General features: G+C 40.1%; 1 protein-coding gene and 3 pseudogenes across 1 annotated transcript; 1 reads left to right on the forward strand and 3 right to left on the reverse strand.

The window, feature by feature from the left end:
• Window positions 1-7,697: 7,697 nt before the first annotated feature.
• LOC137971079 (uncharacterized) lies at window positions 7,698-8,944 on the forward strand (annotated as a pseudogene).
• Window positions 8,945-10,415: 1,471 nt separating this feature from the next.
• LOC137971087 (uncharacterized) lies at window positions 10,416-11,930 on the reverse strand (annotated as a pseudogene).
• An 8,892-nt stretch (window positions 11,931-20,822) lies between these two features.
• On the reverse strand, window positions 20,823-22,045 carry LOC137971093 (uncharacterized). Its single transcript, XM_068817816.1, has 2 exons — window positions 21,634-22,045; window positions 20,823-21,475 (listed from the first exon to the last, which is right to left on the reverse strand). Exons 1-2 carry the CDS (start codon window positions 22,043-22,045, stop codon window positions 20,823-20,825), a joined length of 1,065 nt encoding a protein of 354 aa, XP_068673917.1.
• On the reverse strand, window positions 22,012-24,000 carry LOC137978984 (uncharacterized; annotated as a pseudogene).
• Between the last annotated feature and the right edge of the window lie 478 nt (window positions 24,001-24,478).

A 24,478-nucleotide genomic window follows, 5' to 3' on the forward strand; every position in this document is an offset into this window, starting at 1 on the left:
TAGTCTATTAATTGTTGAACTGTTCTGTTAAGTAACGTACAGACATTTACCTGAAAATATGCAAATGTTAGTTGTTTTATTTGAAAGAATTTTCCTGAGACTTTTTCTTAAGATTTACTCGTATTCAGTTTTTCTGTTACGATTTGTTCTTAGAGCACTGTAAAGCGCTTAGAACTGAAGAGTATAAGCGCCGTATGAATATCTTTATACTTACTCATTTATTATTTGGTATCTATGTTCGCGCGAAAACTAGATTAATTAATTAATTAATTACTAGTGAGCAGCACACAGCAAAAAAAAAAAAATATATATATATATATATTTGCAGAGTTGGATTATTTGGTCGGAGACATTTATTGCTACTCAGAGTTTCGTCAGGCAACTGCCAAAAATAACGGATACAAAAGATGATATACAAAATTTGAAAATACAGAACAATGCCTACTGGCGTGACATGCAGAAATGTGATTGGTTAAGCTAAGCGAATACGTTCTTTAACAGGAATTTCTTAGAATTTCTACCAAGCGCCAACCTACCTTTGTAATAAATTCGCTAAACGTTCTTCTGTACATAATAGGAATACTAGGCATAATTCCGATTTAAACGTACCCAAATGTAGATTAGCCACCGGGCAAAGATCATTTGCTTTCCAGGAGGCAAACCCATATCAAACAAGCCAATCATGAAAAATAATTCACAAAGCGTTTGTATCATCACCTTTGCGGTAGCCTTTGAATAATTCTTAGTATATAGATTACTAAATTTTATCACTTATTGAGCGTCTTATCTTTACCTAATTAATCAATTTTACTTACAAATGAAACTGCGTTCGTGTAAACACTGCCTCAGTCTGCGGTTCAAAAATTCTGATCTCGTGATAACATTTTTGTGGCTCTGCGGTTTCGAAAATACCGATCTCGTGAAAACATTTCCTGTTGCTCTACCCAAAGAGAAAAGCTCGAAACGGACGCTAAGTATTTTAGCCGAAAAACTAACCTTACCAAAGTAATTCACAACAAAGTTGTGCTTGCGCGATTTCCATAAATGGTTGAGTGCTGAGAGTAACCAACAATACTCGAGGGGGCGAATTTTTTATTTTTGTACCTATTCTGTAGCATGAGGGGGGATAAGAAGTTATTATGATCGTCTTTCAATTTTTTTTACCTTTACAATACCTTTACTATTCCAATCAGAGTAAAAGACAGGGCAATTACCAATTCTAATCAGTGAATTATTCCATAGTCTCTGGCCAAGAAAGTGGTGTACGGACGTTGTTCTATCTTCAAAATTAACTTCGGCCCAGGTCGTCAAAGCTTCCTGCATGAATCTAGCCTTAACCTTGACAAAATTCTTTGTATCCTTAACATTGAGGTATCCAGTAAAAACAGCTTCTCTTCTGAAGCTCTCAAACTCGAGGTCAAAAAACATTTTCCATATGGATAAATCCATAAGGATTTGCTGAAGGATGTAATATCTATCATTTTGACGCCTCCTTTACTGTAGTCATCAATTGTAGTACCTCTTTTAATTTAGTCCCCTTGTAGATTCCAAAGGAAGGTATAAAATAGTTTATTAACTTCGGTGATAGCCTTTTCGTTCAGCAGAGCAACAGATCTGTACAGTCCCGCAAATGATCCCTGGACCGGAAATGATCCCCAAGCGAAGGGTCTAATTGTTTTAGTATCACCCAACTAGTCGGGCAGAAAAGGCAATAATAAAGTTAGCAAATGCAAATAGAAAATATATTTATTTGAGAATAAAACAAAAGAAAGCGTCACGCTTTTCGCTACTCGAGTACTATTACCAATAGTCCTCTAGTAGCTTAGCCAATCAAAATGCAGCATTTGCATTAGTCCACTAGTTGGGTGATACTAATTGCACATAGCATACTAGACTTGCCACAAGTCGACCTCACGATAATCCCAGGAGAAAATGTTTTAGCGAGCGAATCGTGATTTTTCGTACGCGAAGTAAATGAGCAAGCGACGAAGTCGCGAGAGGTGGACTTGTCTCACTTGCAAGGTTTTCATTTGCGTCTCGCGCCAAAAAGGGGATGACGTCATTCGCAAGTCCTGCACTTGATGGCGCAATCCGACGAAAACAGTCGAACATGTTTGTTTCTACGAAATCGAAAGAGGAAATTTGTTGACTTTGTGCTAAAGGTATCAGAAACAAAGATGAAATAAAACAAAAGCTTATTTTCAATCTCGAACATTTGTGCCGTGATTTGTGCTGATAGAAACGAAACACTAATTCGAAAGATAAGCAAGTAAGGGAAAGCTTCGAATCGTCAAGAAAGTCAATTGATTTCACTCATGAAAGATCAGGTAGGCTTCAGGTGTAGGAGACGTACTAGACCGGGATTAAAAGATACATCTTTGTGAAACTTTTGCTGACCATTTAGCGATGCAATGACTCTCGTCGATGAATACACGTGCATTTTTAATTTTTTTGTTCCATTCGACGAAAAATGTGTCGATAGTCGTTGAGAATCGTCTCGGGACTTCCAAACACCAGTTTATACTTAAGATTTTAAATGTGTTGTCTCCTACATATGACGCTCTAATGCCACGACAATTGCGGGCTGGAGACCAAATCTTTCGTGATTGAAATCAGTGGAACAATTACGAATACGACCAAAAACGCGACCAAAAGCGTACGGGACTAGTTTAAAGGTCAGACGTTTTCCAGCTCTGGCTGGAGCAGACACAAACAGATATATGCAAGACAGATATCCTTGAATTATTTTCCTCTGATAGTCTGGAAGTCACGCTTCCCTGCGTGTGGCAAACTTTGATTGACAACTCTATCCCCTGGGGTCCACGAGACTACTCTGATTGGCCTAGCTCAGCGACCCGTTTTTGGGTCGCTAAAATTGGCGCCAATCAAGTATGAAAAGTCCTTCGTTCCGAGCGTATCTAGACGAAGGACTTTTCGAAAGTCTAATAGCATACTAGACCCAACTCAGGAAATAATACAACTATCTTCTCCTATTACATATAATCATGTGCTTATAGTGTCAATCAAAGGTAATCAAATGTCAAATTGAATGTACTGTCCGGATGTACGTATCCAACAAAACGAATATATAATTCAAACCGTAAAGTTACGCGTCACACTCTCCTACAACTGCTGCACTTTGTCATGGTCTCAATGTACATTCTGTAGATGCGCTTGGAAAACACGCATTCTGTTCAGGCTCCGCGTTTTGCACAATTTCAATGTTTTCGTTCACTTCAAGTGGGAATAGATGCTTGACACTTCTTGTAAAAATTCTCGGATTTCGGTCAGCACTCGCAACCTTAACGCGTGCTCTTCTCACGTGTCCATCCTTGCCCGACAGGAGTTTCTCTACAACAGCTAGCTTCCAAAACATCCTTTGCGTGGAAGCGTTCTTCAGAATGACCACATCTCCAACAGCTATCTCAGATCCCTTTCGATGTGAACCTTGTGCGTGTTTTTCTTTCAGACTCAATAAATAGTCATTCCTCCATTTGTTAGCAAACTGCTGAAGGAAATGTCGATGCTGCTTGATTCTCTTCGAAAATGATGCGTTAGTGCTGACGATCTCGACGTGTGTCCTCCATTCGGCGAATTAATTATTCTGCGTCCGTTGATAAAGTGAGACGGCGACAAAGTGTAACGTATTCCCTCTTGATTGTCCTCCACGTAGGTTAGAGGTCGTGAGTATACGACTCCCTCCACTTCAACAAGGAGGGTGTTCAGTACATGAAAACTCAAGGTGGTCCTCCCGATAGCCTTCTTTAAACACCTCTTGACATTCTCTATCAGACGCTCCCAGAACCGACCCCACCATGGAGCCTTTTCCACTATGAATTTCCACTGGATTCTCTTGTTTGTCAAATGCCGCATAACTTCCTTCGATCTCAAAATTTCTACGATTTCTTTCGAGGCTCCTCTGAGTGCCTTCGCGTAAACGACTGGTAAACCTTCTAAACGACAGTAGAAACGCATCAACCGTTAGATTTCTCGTCAACTCCAAATGAACCGCTCTTGTAGAGGCACATATAAATAAACAAACTTAACACTTTTCATTTCCGCTCTCAGAGCAAATAAAGGTCCCGCAAAGTCTATACCTACATGTGTGAACGGTGGGTCTTCCGCAACACGAATTCTTGATAGGTCTGGAGGAATTGGAGGTTGGATAAGGAAGCTCGCCGAGCTTCTTGCAGATTATGCAACGTCTCAGTACTCGTTTCATTAACTGCTTGTCTCCCACAGAGAATCCAAAATCGCTCTCGAAGGGCAGTAAGCAAGTTAGATCTGAGTGCGTATTTGCTACCTTGAATGCGTAATTGCTACCGTAGAAAATACGCATTTTTCAGTCAGTGCGTATTTGCTACCATGAGTGCGTATTTGCTACCGTAGAAAATACGCAATTTTCAGTCACTGCGTATTTGCTACCATGAGTGCGTATTTGCTACCGTAAGAAATACGCACTTTTCGGTCAGTGCCTATTTGCTACGCAAAGTGAGTATTTCCTACGGTAGCAATTACGCAGTTTTCAGACAGTGCATATTTGCTACCCAAAACAGAGTAGTTTTTCATTTTGGTCAATATTCTAATTGGAATTAGTATGATTAAGCCGTATTTTACAAGGTACAACATTTTTGTGCAAAAATGGGGTCTTTTTCTTCATCGGACGACGAGACAAACTTTAGGGAACTCGGGTCATGTGATGCTGTACGATTGCACAACTTTACCTCATTCATTCATACGTCTCTGGAAGGAGCACAACGTTTGGTGCTGTTTAAACAAGATCGGAGGAGTTTAGGGTGAGTTTTCCACTTTTCGAGAATAAATTTCCGGTGAAATATTTGTAATGTATTCTCTGAATATCATCAATAATAATATCTCCGTCAAAAGTGCTTTTTTTGACTTTAAGGCTAGACAATATTCTTCGTCAAGATGTCTCCAAATCCGTCTCCGTCTTTCTTCATTTTCGATCTTCATCAACCTTTTGTGGTGTAGGTGTCTCATGTAAATATTTTTATTGCATTCTTTGATTATCGTCGATTTAAAGACCTATTTTTCAAGTGTCGCAAGCTGCTAGATTTATCCCCGGAATTTATCAGGACAGGTTGAATTTAAAGAGCAAAATGTAAACAAATCTGCCGTTTATGCAACATTAAGTGCATAATCATAGATTGTTGTGAAGCCTAAAATAACAAGTTTTACTACTATATTATGATGAGTCCATATCGATAACTAGAACCTTTGTAAGGACGAAAATCGGAGTAAATGCGATGCCGGTAATTTCGCATTCTCCCTCAAACCGGGAAGCATGGTCGGTTAACTTGCGTGTGACTAATTTTGTTGTAACCGGAAGTGCATCCAATTCATGGCCAAGTTTTTTTAAATGATCTGAAGAAGAAAACCAGATATACTTCAGCTGCATATAACTGACCTACCGATAAAGGTTATTTTTAAGTTAAAGTCCTTTTTTAAAGAAGGTTTCAGAACGCAAATAATTGTTTCAGCAAAAACAGTGATAAAAATTTTTGAGCAACTGGGACGAATTCATTTATGGAGACTTCAAGCAGGGCTCGACACTAACGGTAGCCAACTAGCCAAAGGCTAGTGAAATTTCAGTTTTGGCTAGTAGATTTTGAGCTTCCACTAGCCATTGGGGCAGTAAGTGAAGCAGTGGAGTTCTGGACGAAAACAAAAATGAAAGTTATTTCTTATGGATACTGAGGCAAAAAGAGAGAATAGAAACTAACGACAGAAACTATGGAATTTACTGCCTTAGAAAATAATAAGTTGAAACAAAAAATTGAAGAGGAAACCAACGCAGATTACAGTTTCCCCACGCCAAGTTACGAACGATTTATCACGTGTGAAATCACACGGAACTTCTCGGCTGTTTCCATAAATTTGGTTTTATCAACGGAGTTGATAATGTAAATAATTATTGGCCACCGTACTGAGATTCTAAAAGCTGACGTTTCGAGCGTTAGCTATGGCACGCCATTTGTAGCAAAATTCAATCAAGTGAAATGTTTATGCAATCCAATCATTTTTGCGAGAATCCATTTAATCCAATCATCCAAATACATTTAAACAATCTGAAAAAGCATTTAGTTCAATCCTACGATTCTCAGTTCAATTTAATCATAACTGAAGATTCATTCAATGCAATCATGAAAATATGTATTCAATTCAATCATGGCAACTATTCATTCAATCCACTCACCATAATGTGTATTGAATTCATTCACTATAAAATATCAATTCAATCCAATCATTACTTTCTTTTTTCAATTCAATCTGCACAATATTTGTTCAATCCTTTCATGAACATATTCATTCAATCCTCACGAAGCATTCAATCATCGAGCCATTTCATTCAATCTTCCTGGGGCGAGCGCGGCCAAGCAGAAAAGTCACGTGAGGTTGTCAGAACCCGCCATTTTTTCCGCCATTCAACTTTACAGCTGCTGCAGGAAGGTGCAAGGTGTTTTTTGCGTATCATTTGGCGATAAATCATGTCTCTGTCGTGCTTCCGTTAGGAAAAAATAGTGTTAAGCGCTTCTGTCAATTCAAGGAGCAGTTTTAGAAGTAATATCGTATTTTATTTTATATTTGCGTACGTCTAGCGTGTCAAATATGGATCACTCTCAAGTGCAACGTGCCGCCCGTATGCTCGAGGAGGCATCGCGAATCCTCCGAAATGATAGTTCACAGGCTGCCCTGCCACCAGAGACAGAGCCGATTGCTAACAACGTTAATGCGTCTGATGTTTTTCGGTCTGCGAGAAGTATGCTTAACGCAAGCTCAAGCAAAGGAGTTTTCAGAAGATTAAATAGTTCAGAAAGATTAAGGTCACTGCCATACCCTAACCGGCAGGTGCGAGTCAGGTCCGCACCCGGGAAGCAACTGCAAACAAAGGACAAGGGAGAAAAAAAAGTTCTGGAGTTTGCCGTTTTGAAATGTGCGGAGGATGAGAAAGAGAACATGAAGTGGGACTCAATAGTAGCAAATGGAATGTTATTATTAAATGAAAACGACAACAAAGAGACAATAAGACGATCTATCAAAGAGTCCCTTACAAACAAGTTTCCGCTGATTGTATCCAACGATTTTGAGTTTGTCACAGTAAGACAAAAGAAAATTTCTATTCTGGAACTGGGCCCAGGAACTGAATACAGTTTTGCAGTTGTGAAAAAAATGGCAGGGCAAGGTCTACTGTACATAAGAATCAAACCAGGATTTGAATTCCTGTATGGAGAGGATGATAACAGTGATATGGAAATTTCTTATTTGGAAAAAGCAGGGGAGACTAACAAAGACACGAGAAGTATTAGTCCTGTTCAGTCTGCTGTAAATAGCATTACAACTGGAGAGGGGAATGATGAACAGCCCAACCAAGAACAACCAGGAGAACTAAACACTCCAGCAGTCAGTGCAACTCTCCATGCAAGTGATCTCCCTGAAAAGGAACCTGATGATTTACTTGTTGAAATAGACCAGCACTCATTATCTGATCCTGTTGAAATTCTTAGGTTTCTAAAGCAACAACTAATTAAGGGCAGAGCCATGGATGTTGCTGACAATAGCAGTCCACCTGAAGGTGAAACCAATTATATTACAGTTGATCGCTCCAACATATTAAAAACAACATTCACTGAATTTGAGTCCATTGATGACTTTGCAAGACATTTGAGGTAGACTTCATGGGTGAAGAAGCAATTAATCTAGGAGGTCCCAGAAAAGAATGGATTCGTCTTATGAACCATGCCATGAAAGAGAAATATTTTTCTAGTGGCTTACGGGAGTTCCTTTCAGATGAATATTATTTCATTGGTGTGATGATGGGCATTGCTCTTCTTCAAAACGGTCAACTACCATGCTTTCTTCCATTGGATGTAATTGACAGATTAGTTAATATACAAGAACAAGACAAGTGCATAATCAATTTACAGCGGGGACTTGATGTGTTTGGACTTACTACAGTCTTCCGATACAAGCCAATAATGCTTCATCTATTGAGACCCAGCAATGCTAGTTTGACCTCTGCAATGCTGTTAAAACTGTTGAAGCCTGCATTTTCTCCAGATGGGTCCCCAGCCTGCTCAAAAGAAAAGGAAGTCTATGCCTGTTTTGTTAAGTATGTGCGTCAAGTAGCCAGTGGCAGAAGGCTCCCATTGAGCTTAAGTTCCATCCTAATTTTTGTAACAGGGGCAGCAGAAGAGCCTGTTCTTGGTTTCACCATTCAACCGTCTATCACATTTGCCCATGGAGAAACATTCCAGAAGGTACAGTGAATTGAATGTACACAAATTGGCATATTTTCAGAATTGGTCATTTGATGCTGAAACAGAATGGAAAATATTTACAGATTATTATTATTATTATTATTATTATTATTTTTATTCTTAATCCATTCACACCTCAAACGCCCTAGGACAAGTAAAATCATCTGGTGTTAGACAAAATAAAATCTATTACATGTAAGTGTCACTCCCAGCAGTCAATGGGTCAATGGGGACTGAATTTAACTTACAGTTTTGGTAGATTTTAAAATTGGCACAGTGGTATTGTCATTATGTGTTCAGGTTGGACAGAAACACAAAGTAGTAAATGGGACAGTTTTGGTTGAAAAACATAAAGACTCTGCAAATTAAACAAGCACAACAAAAGCTGTCTTATGACCTTTAAAGTCAATGCTGTTTCTTGAAAATCCATGCATTCGTTTTGTACATTGTACTTATGTAATTTTGCTTTCTTCACAAGCTCATAGCATTATTTATTTGCAGTCAACAGAAACTGAAGAATCCGTGTGTGACCTACCAAGTGCGCATACTTGCACAAACACATTGGTGCCACCAAGAGGGCCATTGCTTCGAAAGCTGCCAGATGAAAAGAAATGTTCGAAATTTTTGATCTTGCATTTTCCAATAACCATTTTGGAAAAATGTAAGTTGAAACACATGGAAGAAAAGAGAAAACAACATAAAGGGAACAGTTTCTTGATTTGTAGCATGATCACCTGTCACTTTTGTGTATCATATGCATAAGTTTAAAGGGAACCTCCACTAAAAAACAAAATATCTTTAACCGGAGAACGTAATGTTTACAGTTGAAATTGTTCAAACTTTTTCCAATTAATTCGTTTGTATAGAAAGAGGAATTCCAAAAACACTTGTTTTGGCTTTAAAATTTCCCGGATGCCTCCATCTTGAATAATGGTGACATGTCGTGGTTTTTCTGGCACAAAAAGCGTAACAAAAGGGCAACCCATCACAATTCTTCAAGATGGTGGCACCCGGGAAATATTTCTAAGCCAAAACAAGTGTTTTGAAATTCATTTTTTTTGGATACAAATGCTTTCTTCCTTCAAAATTACCTTCTGTTATGCAAGAATGAACATATTACATGGCGGCCAACTTGTTTCTGAGTCACAAGAAGTAGATTTTCTCTGCTTTAGCTTTCTAAAACAGCTTCAAACTAAAGGAGTTAAAAGACCAGTTTGTAAACTGTCTGGCATGGTAGCTAGTGTTTCCATGCTTCTGCCCAAGTTAAAAGATTTTTCCTCAAGTAGAATGTGTGGAAGAATATAGATGTTTTACCTTAACGTTTACAGGCAGCGTAGAAGACCTTAGGAACTATTTTCAGTACTGATACTAAAGTTTTTATGCATTTAACGAGGAATCCGTTGCATTTGATTTTCATCACCAGTGTTTAGATTTGAAAGAGTTACACGAAAACTACACTAATACTATGTACTGTAGTTTATCGGAGAACCATTATTACACATGTAGCTTGATGACTTCTCATTGCATTTCATACTTTTTAATGAATTGTTCCTTTTTATTGGCTTCAAAAACTGTTGACATTATACATGTATTCTTTGCAATTCAGTGCAAAACCATTTGCAAGATTCTGGTGTGCTTTAATCTTACAGACAGCAGGTGTCAAGAAGGGACTGCAAGCAGGCAGTTAACCATGTTACCATTATCAGTAAAACTTGTTGAGCATTATTCATAAAATAATCCAATTCTGTATCAAGGGGATCTTGTTGTATCATTCTCTGTGCTGGAAATGACATCATTGAAGAATGATGCCCCACGCAAAATAGGGTGGAACTGTCCATGTGAGCTTTAATATTACCCAAAAAATAAGTTGGAGTGCCTGTCCACTTTGATGGCATGACTCAGTTAATTTTATTATGATATAATCATTCATAAGGCTTTAACGGATGGAAGGCTTAATGTACCCATCAAATCACCATATTAAAAGACCCAGAAGCTCACAAGAACATTTCCACGTTATTTTGCTTGGTTACCATTGTTAATTATTAATTAGAAAAGTCAGCTTTTGCATGGGAAATGCCTTATGCAGGCTATCAGTGAGCTTGCTGCCATATCGTCTTTGCGTCCATCTACACAATTTCACTGTGCATTGAGTTCTTCAGTTTTAAGAAGAACCAGCTCTAGTGCCTCCATGTACAAATCTATTTCCATTTCACATGGCTTAGTGGATCAATATTTTCGAGTACAAATGACTTGACCACATCACTGTTATCTAGGAGCACAGACTCAATAACAACATTATTGTCACTGTCTATGGTTGATGGCCCTTGGGCATCATAATCATACATCGCAAGGTCACTGACATAATCATCCAGCTGATCATGTGATAAGGGATTATCAGGGTGCATTATTCCATTTGTCCACATTTGATTTGGTGTCCAGTTACTTTCAGGGCGAACATTGTGATTAAATGCCTCAGTGAAGTCAGCCAAGGCTTTCTTGATCCTTGGAATAAAGATTAAGTGTAAGGTAAAAAGATGGATGCTGTTTGTGACATCAAGAACCCTTGAATACTCCATCGCATAAAAAATGTAATAATGCAGATGGCACACGCATCTAAAAACATCTCTCCACAGCCTCTCTATTCGTTGATTGTGAGTAGAGGGGCCTGCAATAAAGCTCCCCCTACCATGCCCTCTTGCTTGCACCATTGCATCACATACCAGTACATTTCCGACACCTTTGTCAACACGAATTCTAGAGGGCCAGAGGTTTCCGTCCCTCTGTATTGCAGCCAGAAAGAGTTCAAGAACCGTTTCAGCTAAGTTGTTTGAGTTACATCTTAGGAAAATAACTCGTCTGGAGAATCCATCAATGCATCCATGTATGACAATTTTCCATCTTATCATTGAATGGTGGCCATCCAAGTGCCACAGTGAATTTAGCCAGGGAACAAGGTATGTTCGACGAGAAACCACTACCCCCCACCTTAATGCAGTGTTTTTAGGGTCCACTCTCGCAATGCTCTCCCTTACTCGCCTTCTCTGAATCCTTAATCCGAGAGACCTCAGGTGACCACCAACAGTTTTGCCCAATGGCAGTGCCGTGATTTGCTATGTATGTGCTTATTATTTCATCTGGCTCTTCATCTGATAAATGGTCAAACCCTCTGACATCGCCAAGACCGTATTGGTCCACTCTTCTTGCCACAGTCCATCTCGAAACACCCAGTAACTCGGCGATTTTCGTCCAGCTGAATCCCAATGTCCTCAGTTCCTCCAGCATTTCTGTGGGAATTTCAAAACACGGTCGCCCGGGTTTCTCAGTCCACTTCTTTGTTATTGTAACAGATGACGTAGCAAGAGTTGTTGGAGTTACTGCGCTGGTAGCAATGTGATTCCGTAACAATGTCAGCACATTTGTGAAAGCGCCTGCAAGTGAATCCAAGGCCATCGTGTCTGATGCTTGAATGTCACTTGTCTCTTGCAATGTCCGAATCAAAGAAACAGTTTGATCTACTACTTCAGCATGCACTTCTGCGGCTACTTGGGTTTGCTCACCAACATTTTGTAAAATATTGTCTGCTTTTTGAAGCACGGACTCCAAAAACTTGGGAAGATCAAATTCTAAATTAAACGCATCGATGTCCGCCATTTCCAAGTTATGTTGTTTTCTATCCTAGTCCTTTCGTTTACCTTGTCTAATAAGGTTTGGTTGGCCGCGCTCGCCCCAGGAGGATTGAATGAAATGGCTCGATGATTGAATGCTTTCTCGTGAGGATTGAATGAATATGTTCATGAAAGGATTGAACAAATATTGTGAAGATTGAATTGAAAAAAGAAAGTAATGATTGGATTGAATTGACATTTTAGCGAATGAATTCAATACACATTATGGTGAGTGGATTGAATGAATAGTTGCCATGATTGAATTGAATACATATTTTCATTGCATTGAATGAATATCCAGTCATGATTAAATTGAACAGAGAATCGTAGGATTGAATTAAATGCTTTTTCAGATTGTTTAAATGTATTTGGAAGATTGGATTAAATGGATTCACGCAAAAATGATTGGATTGGATTGCATAAACATTTCACTTGATTGAATTTTGCTACAAATGGCGTGCCATAATTAGCCCCTCGTCAGAGCTCTTGTGCTACCAAGTGTATATTTCTAGGCGCACTGCCAAAATACAGCTTAAAATACTGGGGATACCTGTTCCAACAGCAAAGCAGAACATTACTGCGTATCTTCAGTTTTTTGTATTTTATTTTAGTGCCGTGTTTGTTGTTTTAACTAGTAAGGCTGACTTACTTTTCGTTTGAGAGAGCAATAAAATTCTTGTGGTTTTAAATCAACTTGACTTTTCAATTTCAAAAACAAATTGTTATTACATGTTATCATCATGTTAAAGTATATTCGAAATAACAGAAACGTTTTCATCATGTATTTATTTCCTTTCCATTGTGCACACCAAAGAAAATGTACTTGAAAACGGGAATAGATACACAACTTTGTAATTGCTAATAGACTTTATGCTGTCGCAAATGGCAAATAAATTTCGCGCATTTGACGTCGTTGTTGTAGGCCGCTATGTCTCGCAGATTCCTTTACAGTAGTTCCGCTGTTGTTACAACATGAAGAATGATGTGAGGATTTGGTCGCTAAGTAACCAACGCACATGCTTTCGACCCATGGCAGAGGTCTCTATTCTCATTATCGTCAACCCAGGGAGCACAAAAGAAAAGAGACCTCTGCTAGCAGGGAGCCATTAACTAAGGATGAATGCACAGGGAAAGCTTTATAGTATCTCCGGTGATAAATTCTTTCTCAGAATCCCACTCTAGCTACTCGAATTTGTTTCACCCCGCTCTTTAAAATTTGTATATTTTCTTTTCTTGCTCTTTCGCGCATCTTCTTTAGCTTTATCACGAACTGATATAGTGATGCAGTATCATTCGAGGCAGATGTAGTCACTTTATTTTTAGAATGTGAAGGATGGCTTTTTATAAGAAAATTATTGAATACAAGACAATAGACAATACAAGCACGATGACTCAACTTTTTTAACAACTGTCTTTAAAGAAAAAGGCTCATATTGTTGGCCATCTCTTGGTTGGTTTGCATGTGTCAGCAAAGTTTTAACAAAACAAAAGAGTGTGGGATAGAATGAAACATCAACAGGAAAAATTTAACTTCACCGGCATTGGGGAAATTTGTTGAGAAAACTGACGACAAATAAACATACACTGATGAAAGGAAAATAATGTAACTTTATCATTTAGGGCCAGATTTTATGTATATCTCTATATCTGTTAATTGATGTTTCTGTTTCGTGACATACCACTTGGAGTACCCAAGTATAGTCACATGAGAAAGCAGAGAGGCAATTCAGTCGCAGTGTACTTGGGCTTTTAAGGCGCGAGTGCGATCACACATGATTTTTTAGGCGCACAACCAAAAATTTAGTCACACGTCCGACCATTTGGTCGCTAACTTTGAGCCCTGGCTAAATATACCTGTAGTAAAGTTCTTGATCACAAAGAGCCACTCCCTACAGTATAATTTGATACTGGCTATGCTGTAGCCGTTGCTGCTCCTCGAAAATGTATCGGACCTAGAATCGGTGACGTCTCTTGACACTTCCTCTCTTCCTTCTTCTTCGCAACAACTCCAACATAAGAAGTTGAACACGACGCCCTTCTCTTCCGATTTCACGAGATCAAGTTTCGTAAATCAATCACGCATATGGAAAACAGGATCGCAAACGCAAGGGCCAAAAGTGACAGTGTTTGCGATCGAGCCAATGCAAACTGTTTGCTACCGTTTGCGACGTACTTGTTTAGAAATTGAATCCAAATATAGTTTATTTCAAAGTAAACAAAAATAAAAAAAGAGATAACATGGAGTGACTTATCCCGTTTACTTGGAATGGTGAATCTCACATAAAAAGAGCGAAAACTTGCTCCGAAAAACATTCAAGCATAAAACGCACGGATTGCTGTTTGAAATTATGAAAAAGATGATCTTAAATGTGGGGAAGTCTGTCCTTTGTTTCGAATTGCTCAAATCAAAGGAACAGCCTTTCCACAGACTTCCGAACGAGCAGTTTAGTTTTACGCACGGTTTATTTTTTAATTTACTTTAATCTGCGTTTTCCATACTCCAGTGCATTGGTCAGTTGCAAAGTTCTGTGAGAATTGGCCTCAAGAGCAAGAAAACTTTGCCTCCGTTAGAAAATACGGGATGCCGTACATTCCAGCATATTTGCGCCACTGTTCCCATGATGGATATGAAAATATGAGAATATTTACTAAAGGCTCGAGTTGTGTTTGCAAATGTGGAACGTTTTTCGTGATAGTTTTTACAAATGAATGAAACTGCACATGACGAGACTGGCTAGTGCAAATTTAGATTTGGCTACTGAAATCAGACCTGAACTAGGCTAGTGAGCTAAAAAGTTAGTCTCGAGCCCTGACTTGGGTTTTTTACATCCCTGTTTCTTTTTGTCTTATTTTTGGTTCTGTAGAATGAATGAGATGGAAAATTCCGAAGAGTATCCTTCTGTGACAGGTGTCAATAATGACGCTTCGACATCTGCAGACGTCACTCTCCCAAATCGCCCAAGACGAAGTTCCAAAAAATGCGTGGAAACATTGTCAAAAACTTCAGTTGTCACCAAGATGAAGTGCACGAGATGTCTAAGATAAAGCACAAGCTTGATGCCTATATTAATAAAGAAAAGAAGGCGCCTAAGCGACGAGTGAAATTTTGTCCTTTGTCCTCTTGTAAGAGGGCTAAAACGCCTATATTCCAGTTTAATAAACACCTACAGACACGCATCCACAACCTAAAACCAAACCCTCCTGCTTATTTGGCCACGTTAGCACAAGCACCAAGAGCTTTGCTTTCAAAAGTGGAGAACTGTCTCAAAAAGGAAAGGAAAAGAAGGTCAGAAAATAAGAGAGAACACCAACAAGCCAATGCAGAAGAAAATCAAACTGAACGAGAAGGCAAAGACGAGACTGAGGCAAGGAATGAAGATGACACTACAGAAGTTGAGAGGATGGAATGCAGTACATCCCCGAGTACAAAGATGACAATTATAAAGAGCTGACAAGAAGGGCACAAAATATAATTGAGAAGAGCAAAGAGTATTAAGCCTAAAAAGCCAAACCCAGAAGGATGAAGAATGAAGTTGACAGTGATGAAGAATACGAGAGTCTGGCTAACAAGGTGTGGATGAAGAATTTGGAAGTAGAGGAAAGAGCTCTCGACAAAGCTAAACCGAGGAGGGGGAAAACAATCAGAGATTACGATGAAGACTACACACAGCTGTTGAGAGGAATGTGTAACAAGAATTACGAAGAAAGCAGAAAGAATGACTGTGGTCGGGAAAGTTCTGATGGGAATAGAGAAGATAACAGCAGAGGAGAGTCCGAAGAAGATAGGGATTGTAGCGAAGATAGTATTGAAGAAAATGAAGATTTAGTTCAACAAGATGTTGTTGTAATTTCCGACAGTGACGACTGCAATGCAGATCCTGATTATATTTATGATGGAAACGCTGGTTCGGACGTGTCCAGTCAATCAGACATGTCAAGAGAGTCATCTTCCCTTCTTGAAGAAGGAGAGGGGCTGATGATGGAACTAGTTGAGGTAGTTGGAGAAGGCAATATCGACGAAGGATCCTTCTTAGACCGCGAACCAGATTTGCGCGATGCTGTAAAAGATTTCAAAGACGGTCGCCTATCTGAGGGCCACGTTTTCAAAACTCCCCAAGAGTCAACTGAAACACTTATGCGCCTTTATGAAGCCAGTGGTGATATTGAATACGTTTTCCGAGATGTTCTTGATGGAGATCAAAGTTATGACAATGATGTTTTAGACACACAATGGGTCCCAAGCGATTGTGACATGGAGGAAAGAGAAGACGCCAAGACTGGGTCACAAGCTGGCGACAACGTTGAAGTCACTGGGGAATTACTGGGTGACTTTTATAAGTGGTTGAGTGACGTAGATCGAGGTTATCGTAGCGATAAAATGGCCCAGCAATACATGTCACAAGTGGAAAGTGTGATAAAAAGATTGAAAATGAAAGAAACGGGAACCAATGATGTTCAAGAGAATAAAACGTCAGTATACCTGCTCCTGCAGCCTGGAAAAGATGGAGTAAATCTCTTGAAGATTTGGCTATCGTATGCTGTGGAGAAGTATCAGCCTGGCACTGTTCAATCTTCTTTCATGAGTTTACTCCTCTTTTATAAATGTCTGATGCAAGAACGTAAAGCCGACATGGCCGATGTAAGTGTAGACACCCTAAATGCGCGTCGAGATCTCATGACTTCGTGGTCAGCCGCACAAAAGAAAAAGGTGTTAAAGAGGAAGCTCCAAAAATACGACGAAGACTTCAAGAAACATTTTTCAAGTGAGCAACTCTATAAAGTGTGCCATGGTGGGCAGCCCATAAAGACTGTGAAAGAGCTGGGTGCCACATCAGTAGAAACAAATCGAGGCGCGGAAGTTAGAAGAGTTGTAAACGACCAGACACACTGCGAGGTTCGCGATTGGATGATAACTCGACTTCTCATTGACAACAGCGGAAGAAGTGGGGTAGCAGCAAATTTGACCGTAAGTGAATTCGAGGAAGCAGTGTTTTACCCGGGAACAGAAGAAGACCTTCCTCGATGGAGAATGCTGGTTGAGGAACACAAAACAGCTGAGAATTATGGTGCTGCCGTTGTTTGGGTCTACGATGATTTATATAAGCTGATGGACATGTACGTGAGAATTGTGTGAGGCTAGTTTATTGAATCTGGTCCAGAAGTTAAGCAGCTGTTTGTTTCCAGTGACGGAGTGCCCCTGACTGCTTCACAGGTATCAACTTTTCAGAAGGAAGGCATTGTGACGGAAGGAAGAATATCTGCTACAATACTTAGGAAGTCACTTGCCACAGGCATGCATGTTTATATGCCCGACGAAAAAGAGCATCTCGCTACCCTAGCACAGCGCAAAACGCAGACACAAGCCAACTACTATCGCCTCCAAGACAAAGTTCGAGAAACCGATTTGGGTCGCAGAGCAGTCAGTAAATTTGTTTTCTCTGAACAATGCAAATATTCACCAGGCACAGAATGAAGCAGAGAGAGACAAGCCAGCCGCGGATAAACAATGGACAGCAGAGGAAACGGAGCAAGTGAGGCAGCTTTTCAAACAAGACCTCAAGACAGGAGCTATTGAAGAGCCCAAAGTAAAGAAAATATTATGAACTTCACACCTCAAGGAGGAACGCGTCCCTGAAAGCAGTTGTGTTAAAGCTCCGTAGGATGAGAGAAGAAGACATGAAAGCTAAATTGCCTCCTTACGAAGAAGAGACATGCTATGGCAAAGTTATGAAGTTCCTCCATTCATCTCCACACCAACCTCCATCCCTAGCTCACACCTCCGGATCTGTTTCTGTTGAATCATCCGGGTTCTGGAGGAAGTTCACAGAGGAGCAGACAGATCATCTCATTTCCTTGACAAGGGATCTAATCGACAACGGTGTCATCAAGAAGGAAGTTGCCTGGCAGAGGGTGAAAAGCGATGAAAGATCACTGCAACTTGGGCTGATATCAGGAACAGAAGACGAGGACGAGGAAACAAAGATTAAACAGTGCTTAACTGACAAAGTGCGTAAAATGGCGAAAACACTGAGGAAGTCGAAAGGAAAGGCAAAGTGACTCGCGTTGGATTATCATTAGATTGACTAACTCTGGTTACTTGATGCCAACGCTCATTTAAGTCCTGTCTTTACCATTTTAAGTTCTGATTCAGTCTTAGGAAGGTATATTCGTACCAACGTTAAAGTTTCGTTTATGGTGTTAGAGTCTGGGTGATTAAGTGGCTAATAAAGATTGTGTTTAGTTCAGTTTTGTCAGCTTGTAGCTTCTATCTTTTCGACCAGAAAGAACAAGTATGGTTTAAAGTGAAGGGTGACTCTAATTTGAACGTTGAATGTACTCCAAAAATGAAAATGCACAGCAGCCGAAATATTTAAGAAAAAAGGAGACCATCACACTTCATCATCGCAGCTTATCAAAGTAGCTGAAAAAAAAGAAAAACTGTAGAACAAAATCAAGGTTTCAGCGCGCGGAGTTCAAATGACCCATAATCTCAAGGAGACCAGCACTAGTGTTTATGGTCTTGTCGTGCACTATTGCCCAGGCGGTGTAATAACACAAAATAAGGCACCCCGTGCTTGTACTTAATGTTTGTGTAGTTGTGCTGTTCGTACTTATGTACGACACACTTCTCGCGATATTTTGTATCTAGCCCTTTCCTTGTGTCTTACACGTGTCAACCAACCTAAAACCAGTGCGCAAATACTGGTGCTTTGATAATCTTCTGATCTTTCAACAACTTCAAACATTTCTTGCTTTACAGTGGTATGTAACCCCGTATTCCAATGATAACGATGGGCTCTAATTAAATATTTCAATACGGATTTGTGATATCGCCGGTATGATAATCAACAAAACTGGCACTCCAGCAATTCTACTCCCTCATTGTGGATTGGTTCAGAAACATTGTTGCGGAAAATACTTTTCCCCTTATGTTTCCCAACTTGCGTGCTCTGTAAACATTTGTCGCAAAGGCAAAAGGGCTTTGAAGTATGTCAGAAAAAAAAGAGATGTTGTTATGTGTGTGTGGGTGTTCATGGGAAAACATCTCGGAAAAAATGTTTTCCGTTATAGTGTTTCAGAGACAATGTCTCCTCTTATGCCGTTTCCTTAATGTATTACTCCATAAGAGCACAAGACCTTGCTAGGAAAGGGAAAACTGTTTAAACTAGAGAGTACAGTTGCGAAAGGAGATTGCACTGGACATCTCACCTTCATTACTCAATCAACCATCAGAAAAACTTGTAGACAACGTTATACGGTCTAACACTGGGTTGTTTGGTGGCCAATATACTCATATCTTGCCTTATTGTCAGGCATTTCTACGTCAGACACCAAAGGCAACGAAGTGCCACACCCCAAAGGGTGTCAAGGGATGGAAGTTCTTGCTCTTTTATAGCGGAAAATTTTGTTTAACATTGGTTGAAATACGAAAGAAATATCCCTTCCTTACCTGTTAAAATGGGAGCGATATAGACGACGGTTCTTGTTACTTATTCTAAATAATTTTATGTACGTGGAAAGCGAATTTTCTGCTCCAAAAGCAAACTCGATATTTGCGAAGTTACAGCTTACATTGTTAGAAACGGGCGATAAAAGGGAAGTTTTGCAATTAAAATAGCCGTTTTGTGGAAAAAAATAAAGGTTTAGTCGAATTCGAAAAGCGAGCAACAGAAGTTATTTAATAGTTTTATTCCTGGCCCTTTTTATTTCGACTATCAACCGGAACGCACAAGAACGCGTATTTGCTACACAAATGCATATTTGCTACGACACCGTTTTTTGTCATAAATACCCATAAATGTAAATGAAACATTCCGAACCGATTCATATCAGTGTAAATTAGCATGCGCGGACCTTTCCTAAAAAAACGGAAAGTCTTCTAGTTTTTTAAAAGAGTTTTTAGATCCAAAAGGTTTTCACAACCTTTCCAAAAATGTTCAGCTTACAAGGGTTGTTTGAGTTATACTTTACAACAGCATTTGATTAGTAAATTTAACTTTTGTCAAAAATTAAAATGGAACGGTATGCAGAGGTCTTGGGAAGCATTTTTCTTTACTTTAGGGACCTTTGAATTCAGTTATTGTTTTTAATTTTTACGATATTTTGGGCTGGTGTACCAAAGAATGAGTATTTGCTACGTTACTGACGTTTGGACGATCTTAATTTGATGATGCGTTTGTGGACAGGGATGATAATGAAATGCCGTAATATTGAAATGATGATAGATGTTGTAGACGTGAAAGAATCACTTATTTGATTATATTTATGAAATAAAAGGGACACGGAGAACAAGGAGCAAATAGGCACCGAAGAATCTAAAGAGAGCTATCCACGGCGCTGTGTTTGACGGTTTGATGAGTTTCACGAATCAGTAACTCGACGATGGGATTCTTTGTGGGCATAAGTATTGGATTCTTTGTTTCTACTGGAAAACTTGCATTGTTCAGTCTTCCACGACATCTTCTTGTCTTCATCCAAAAAAAATTGAAATTGTTGAATCCTACTGGGTGTTGCTTGTCAAAGTTTCTCCAGATAACTAATTTCGCTAGGAAACGAATCGGCTTGTACAGTACGAATCCAAAGAATTTCGGCTTGCTTGAGTTCCTTAGAGTTCAGTTCACGTTATCTTCGAAATCTGCTATTTCTCCTGCAGTGGCATTAGTTTCCTTCGTCAGACCTCTCCTGACTTTGCTGACGAATCGCAAAACATACTCAGTTAATCGAAACAAACAATGAAGACTGCTGAATCGTTGGCAGTTGATAATTTGATAAAGAATGATTTCCGTTTAATATTCTTCAGACGTGCGTCTTAGGACGTGCGTCGTTTCAGGTGGATTCTTTACGAGTTCAGATAGCGCAGGTTCATTCGTCTCAGTTGTCAATTGATCTTGAGGCCATTCCAGAAATTCTGGGCCCTTCCACCATTTTTTTTCTCTACAACTAGCTCGCTTGCGTTCATCCCTCGAGAAGGAATATCAGCCGGGTTCCTTTCGCCGTAACAGAAATTCCAGGATTCCTGAGTTGTATCTTCACGAATCTCCTGCACTCTGGTCAAAACATATTGGCGCCATGGTTTATTTTTCCTTATCCAATGTAACATAGCCCTGCAGACAGCTTCCAAATTACGAGGCAATGCACTTTGTTCGTTTTTTGCCAAACGTACTAATATTGTGGCACCAAGTAACTCCAGCCTGGGAATGCTCTGTTTCTTTAACGTTGCGACCTTGGTCTTTGGAGCAATTAAGTTGACATCCACGCGCCCATTTTCGTACATCGAGCGAAGGTAAATAACCGCTGCATAAGCCCTTTCGGACGCGTCACTGAAACAATGAAGTTCAGATGATTTGATGTTGCTTGAATTGCTCAAATAACATCTTGGTATGCAGACTCTGCTCACAGTTTGAAGCTCCAAAATAAGTGAATTCCATTTTTTCAGCCGTTCTTCGGTTAGCTGGTCGTCCCAGTCGGCACGTTTGTTGCAAAGTTCTTGAAACAAAACCTTCCAAATGATAGTGAACGGACTCAATAGTCCTAGAGGATGGAGCAATTGCAGAATACCTCGCAACACCTAACCACAGTGACTATTGTTTCCCCTATGCGGCATCTCTTGAAGAACGAGAGTTAATACAATAGAGCTTATTCTTATTCAATGAAATGCAAATAAGTTGCGGGGTATTCTGAAGTTTAGCCTAGAGGATCAAATATCCTGGCAGAAACTTTTAACAGTGATGGCTTTGTAGTCGGAAGTAACTTCGCCGGTTCTGATAGCTCTGTAAAATCGAACTTGAACTGATCGCTTGCTGTGTTCCAAATCGGAGGTCCTGTAGCAGCCTTTGCATATGACTCGTCTTCTTCGGAGATGAATTTCTCGCCATCGGTTGTAACTGCTGGTTTCACGCGTTCAACGGATCGATTGGTCGCCTCTTGCACTGTTCTTGATCTCTTTTTCCATTTTCGTAAGTTGAATCCACCTTGCTGCATAATCGACTTAGATTTCTCGCAAACTTCCAGAGCATCCGCAACGCTGTCTTTTCCGTATCGCTGGATGGTTCTCCTTCCAACGCAGTTCCACTTCGTAATGCTCACCAGTAAAACGTACATTTTCGTTAAAACAATCGTTCGACTGTTTGATGTCTGATTCTCTCCGGATTCCAATTAACTCTGTTTCCCTCAACGTTTTTAAAGTGTCGACAAGGGGGTCTTGGGCGTCGTCGAAAAAGTAGGTGCTGTTTCCTAAGATACTGAGGTTTGTCACGGTTCTTCCGGAATCGATTAGCGGTTTCTGTTGGACCTGACAATATCCAATCAAATTTGCTATTGATTGCAGTGGGACGAAAGTCTCCGCGCACAATTTTGCCGGTAACGAAATTCCAATAGTATTCAGATCCAATGAGGACATCTATTGAATCTAGAGAATTGGAGTAATCAGCCAATTTTAGCCCATGCAGGTGTGGATACCTGTTCACGTCGATTCGTGACGGGAGGGGTGAGAACATGGTTGAGAAACTAAGCGCGGAAATTTTATGTGCCTCCTCGTTGAGGTTCTCGAGCCATAAGGAGACAAGTTCGCACCTTCGTTTTCAAAAATTCTTCTGGCCAAATGTGTTTAGATGGAGAGTTTCGGTCCTTGCGGACTTCAGTCCCAGCCTTGATTTGAGATTATCGCTTACGTACGACCGCTGACTTCCACTATCAAACAGAATCTTCACTCTTGTCGTCTTTGAACCATCCTCGTTTCGTGCGACAGCCGATGCGGTCTGCAGCAAGACCGTGCCCTTTGCTCCTGAACTAGAAGTCGTTGTCGTCTGCAGAACTTGTCTACTTTCATTTATTTGGCTCACTAGCTATAGGGTTGAATGCTGCTGTTCTGGCGGTGATTTCTTGTTTTGAAGAGCAGATTGTATTGCAATTTATTCGGGCATATCGACTTATGATGGTTTCCATGACAACGTCAGCACTTCTTTTCGCATGACGTACTTTGATGATTCGTTTTTAAACAAACAAAACATCGACCAGCTCTTCTTAGAATTTCGAGACGAGCCTTTCAGTCACTCACGGTTTCGCAAGAAGCTTAGAAATGGGCACCCCCACAATAAGCGCATTTTACTTGATTTCCCGTTGACGAAAATCGTGAGCGATCATGAGATAAAAGAGCATTCGCGGTCGGCGTTTTAAGATGATTAGGGTGGAGTTTGTCAAAGCTCACGTTGGTCTTCACACCTTCACTAATCTCGCGTGCCTCAACTTCCTGTCGGATCACTTCTAACAGGTGGGACATTTCCAACACCTCGCGCGCAGTATTTCTAGCTATTTGAATTCTAATTTCATGGGGTAGCTTTGACATGATCACGGGAATCAATAAACTCCCATACTGGTGAGAACTCACACCCAACGATTCCAAACCTCTTATCTTAATGCCGATTTTGTCATAAAGGAGACGAAGTTGGGATGCTTTATCACTAGTACATGCTGGCATTTTAAGCATTTCATCCATATGTGTCGATATAATGTTCTGCACTCTTCCGAAGCATTTTTGTAATATCTCGATGGCAGACTTGTAGTTCGCCTCAGTTCTAGTTAGCCCTTGAATCGCTCTTGCTGCCTGTCTCTCCAACAGTGCATGCAAGTGATTGAATTTGTCGATGAAACGCAAATGAGGATTGGCGTGGATTGGCGTGTAAGCTGTCCCAGAAATTTTGCCATTGTGTAACTTCTCTAAATTTTGGAAACACTAGTTTAGGTAATTTCGCTTTAGGTTGATAAGCCACTGAATTAGCGTTCATGATAAAGTTAGTATGTGATGGAGAACCCATACTTGAATTTCCTGATGATTGCATGTGTTCAGCGTGAGAAGTTGAAGCGGCGTTAAAAGAATGGAATCCACCATAACAGCCATAAGCTGCGCTCCTCGGCAATTGTAGTTGAACATTATTTTCAGAAGCCAAAGTTGAAGTTCCACTTGATCCAGAAGGTGTAATCGATTGTTGACAACCAGGGGGCGTAGTATCGCTGATATTCGTTGTTGGGACAGTCGAAAGTCCGGCATTGTTATCCATTGAACCAGTCGCTTCATTGATGACTCGCAATAGATCAATTACCGGCGAATTGATTTCATCAGATTCTTCTATTTCGGCTTCGACCTCTTCCACAGGGCAATTCTCTATTATTTCTTCGTCGAGTGTTTCACCAAATTTATCTTCTCGTTTAGGGAAGTAGCAAAAGCTTTCAGAAGTTTCTTGTCACTCGGTTCAGCCTTGAGAAGATCATCCGCTTCATTCATTAGTTTCGTCATAAACAGTCCTATTTCCACCTCGGTTGACGCGAGTACGCGATAGTTTTTCGGCCATTTCGTATCTTTCAGGGTATCACTGCCCCACGTTGGGCGCCAATTTTGTCGTAGAAGTAAACCACGTCGTATTCGTATGATTCAACTTTATTTATTGCGTTAATTGCACATAGCATACTAGACCCGACTTGAGAATAATACAACTATCTTCTCCTATTGCATATAATCATGTGCTTATAGTGTCAATC

The sequence above is a fragment of the Montipora foliosa genome, chromosome 1 (genome assembly GCF_036669935.1).
Source record: "Montipora foliosa isolate CH-2021 chromosome 1, ASM3666993v2, whole genome shotgun sequence".
Classification (NCBI taxonomy): domain Eukaryota; kingdom Metazoa; phylum Cnidaria; class Anthozoa; order Scleractinia; family Acroporidae; genus Montipora; species Montipora foliosa.

Excerpts from the sequence above, each read along its gene's own strand:
- LOC137971093 (XM_068817816.1), bottom strand. The coding sequence starts at position 22,045 with ATGTACGTTTTACTGGTGAGCATTACGAAGTGGAACTGCGTTGGAAGG. Across the intron at positions 21,476-21,633 it reads CAGGATATTTGATCCTCTAG|GACTATTGAGTCCGTTCACT; the intron begins GCTAAACTTCAG and ends TCCATCCTCTAG.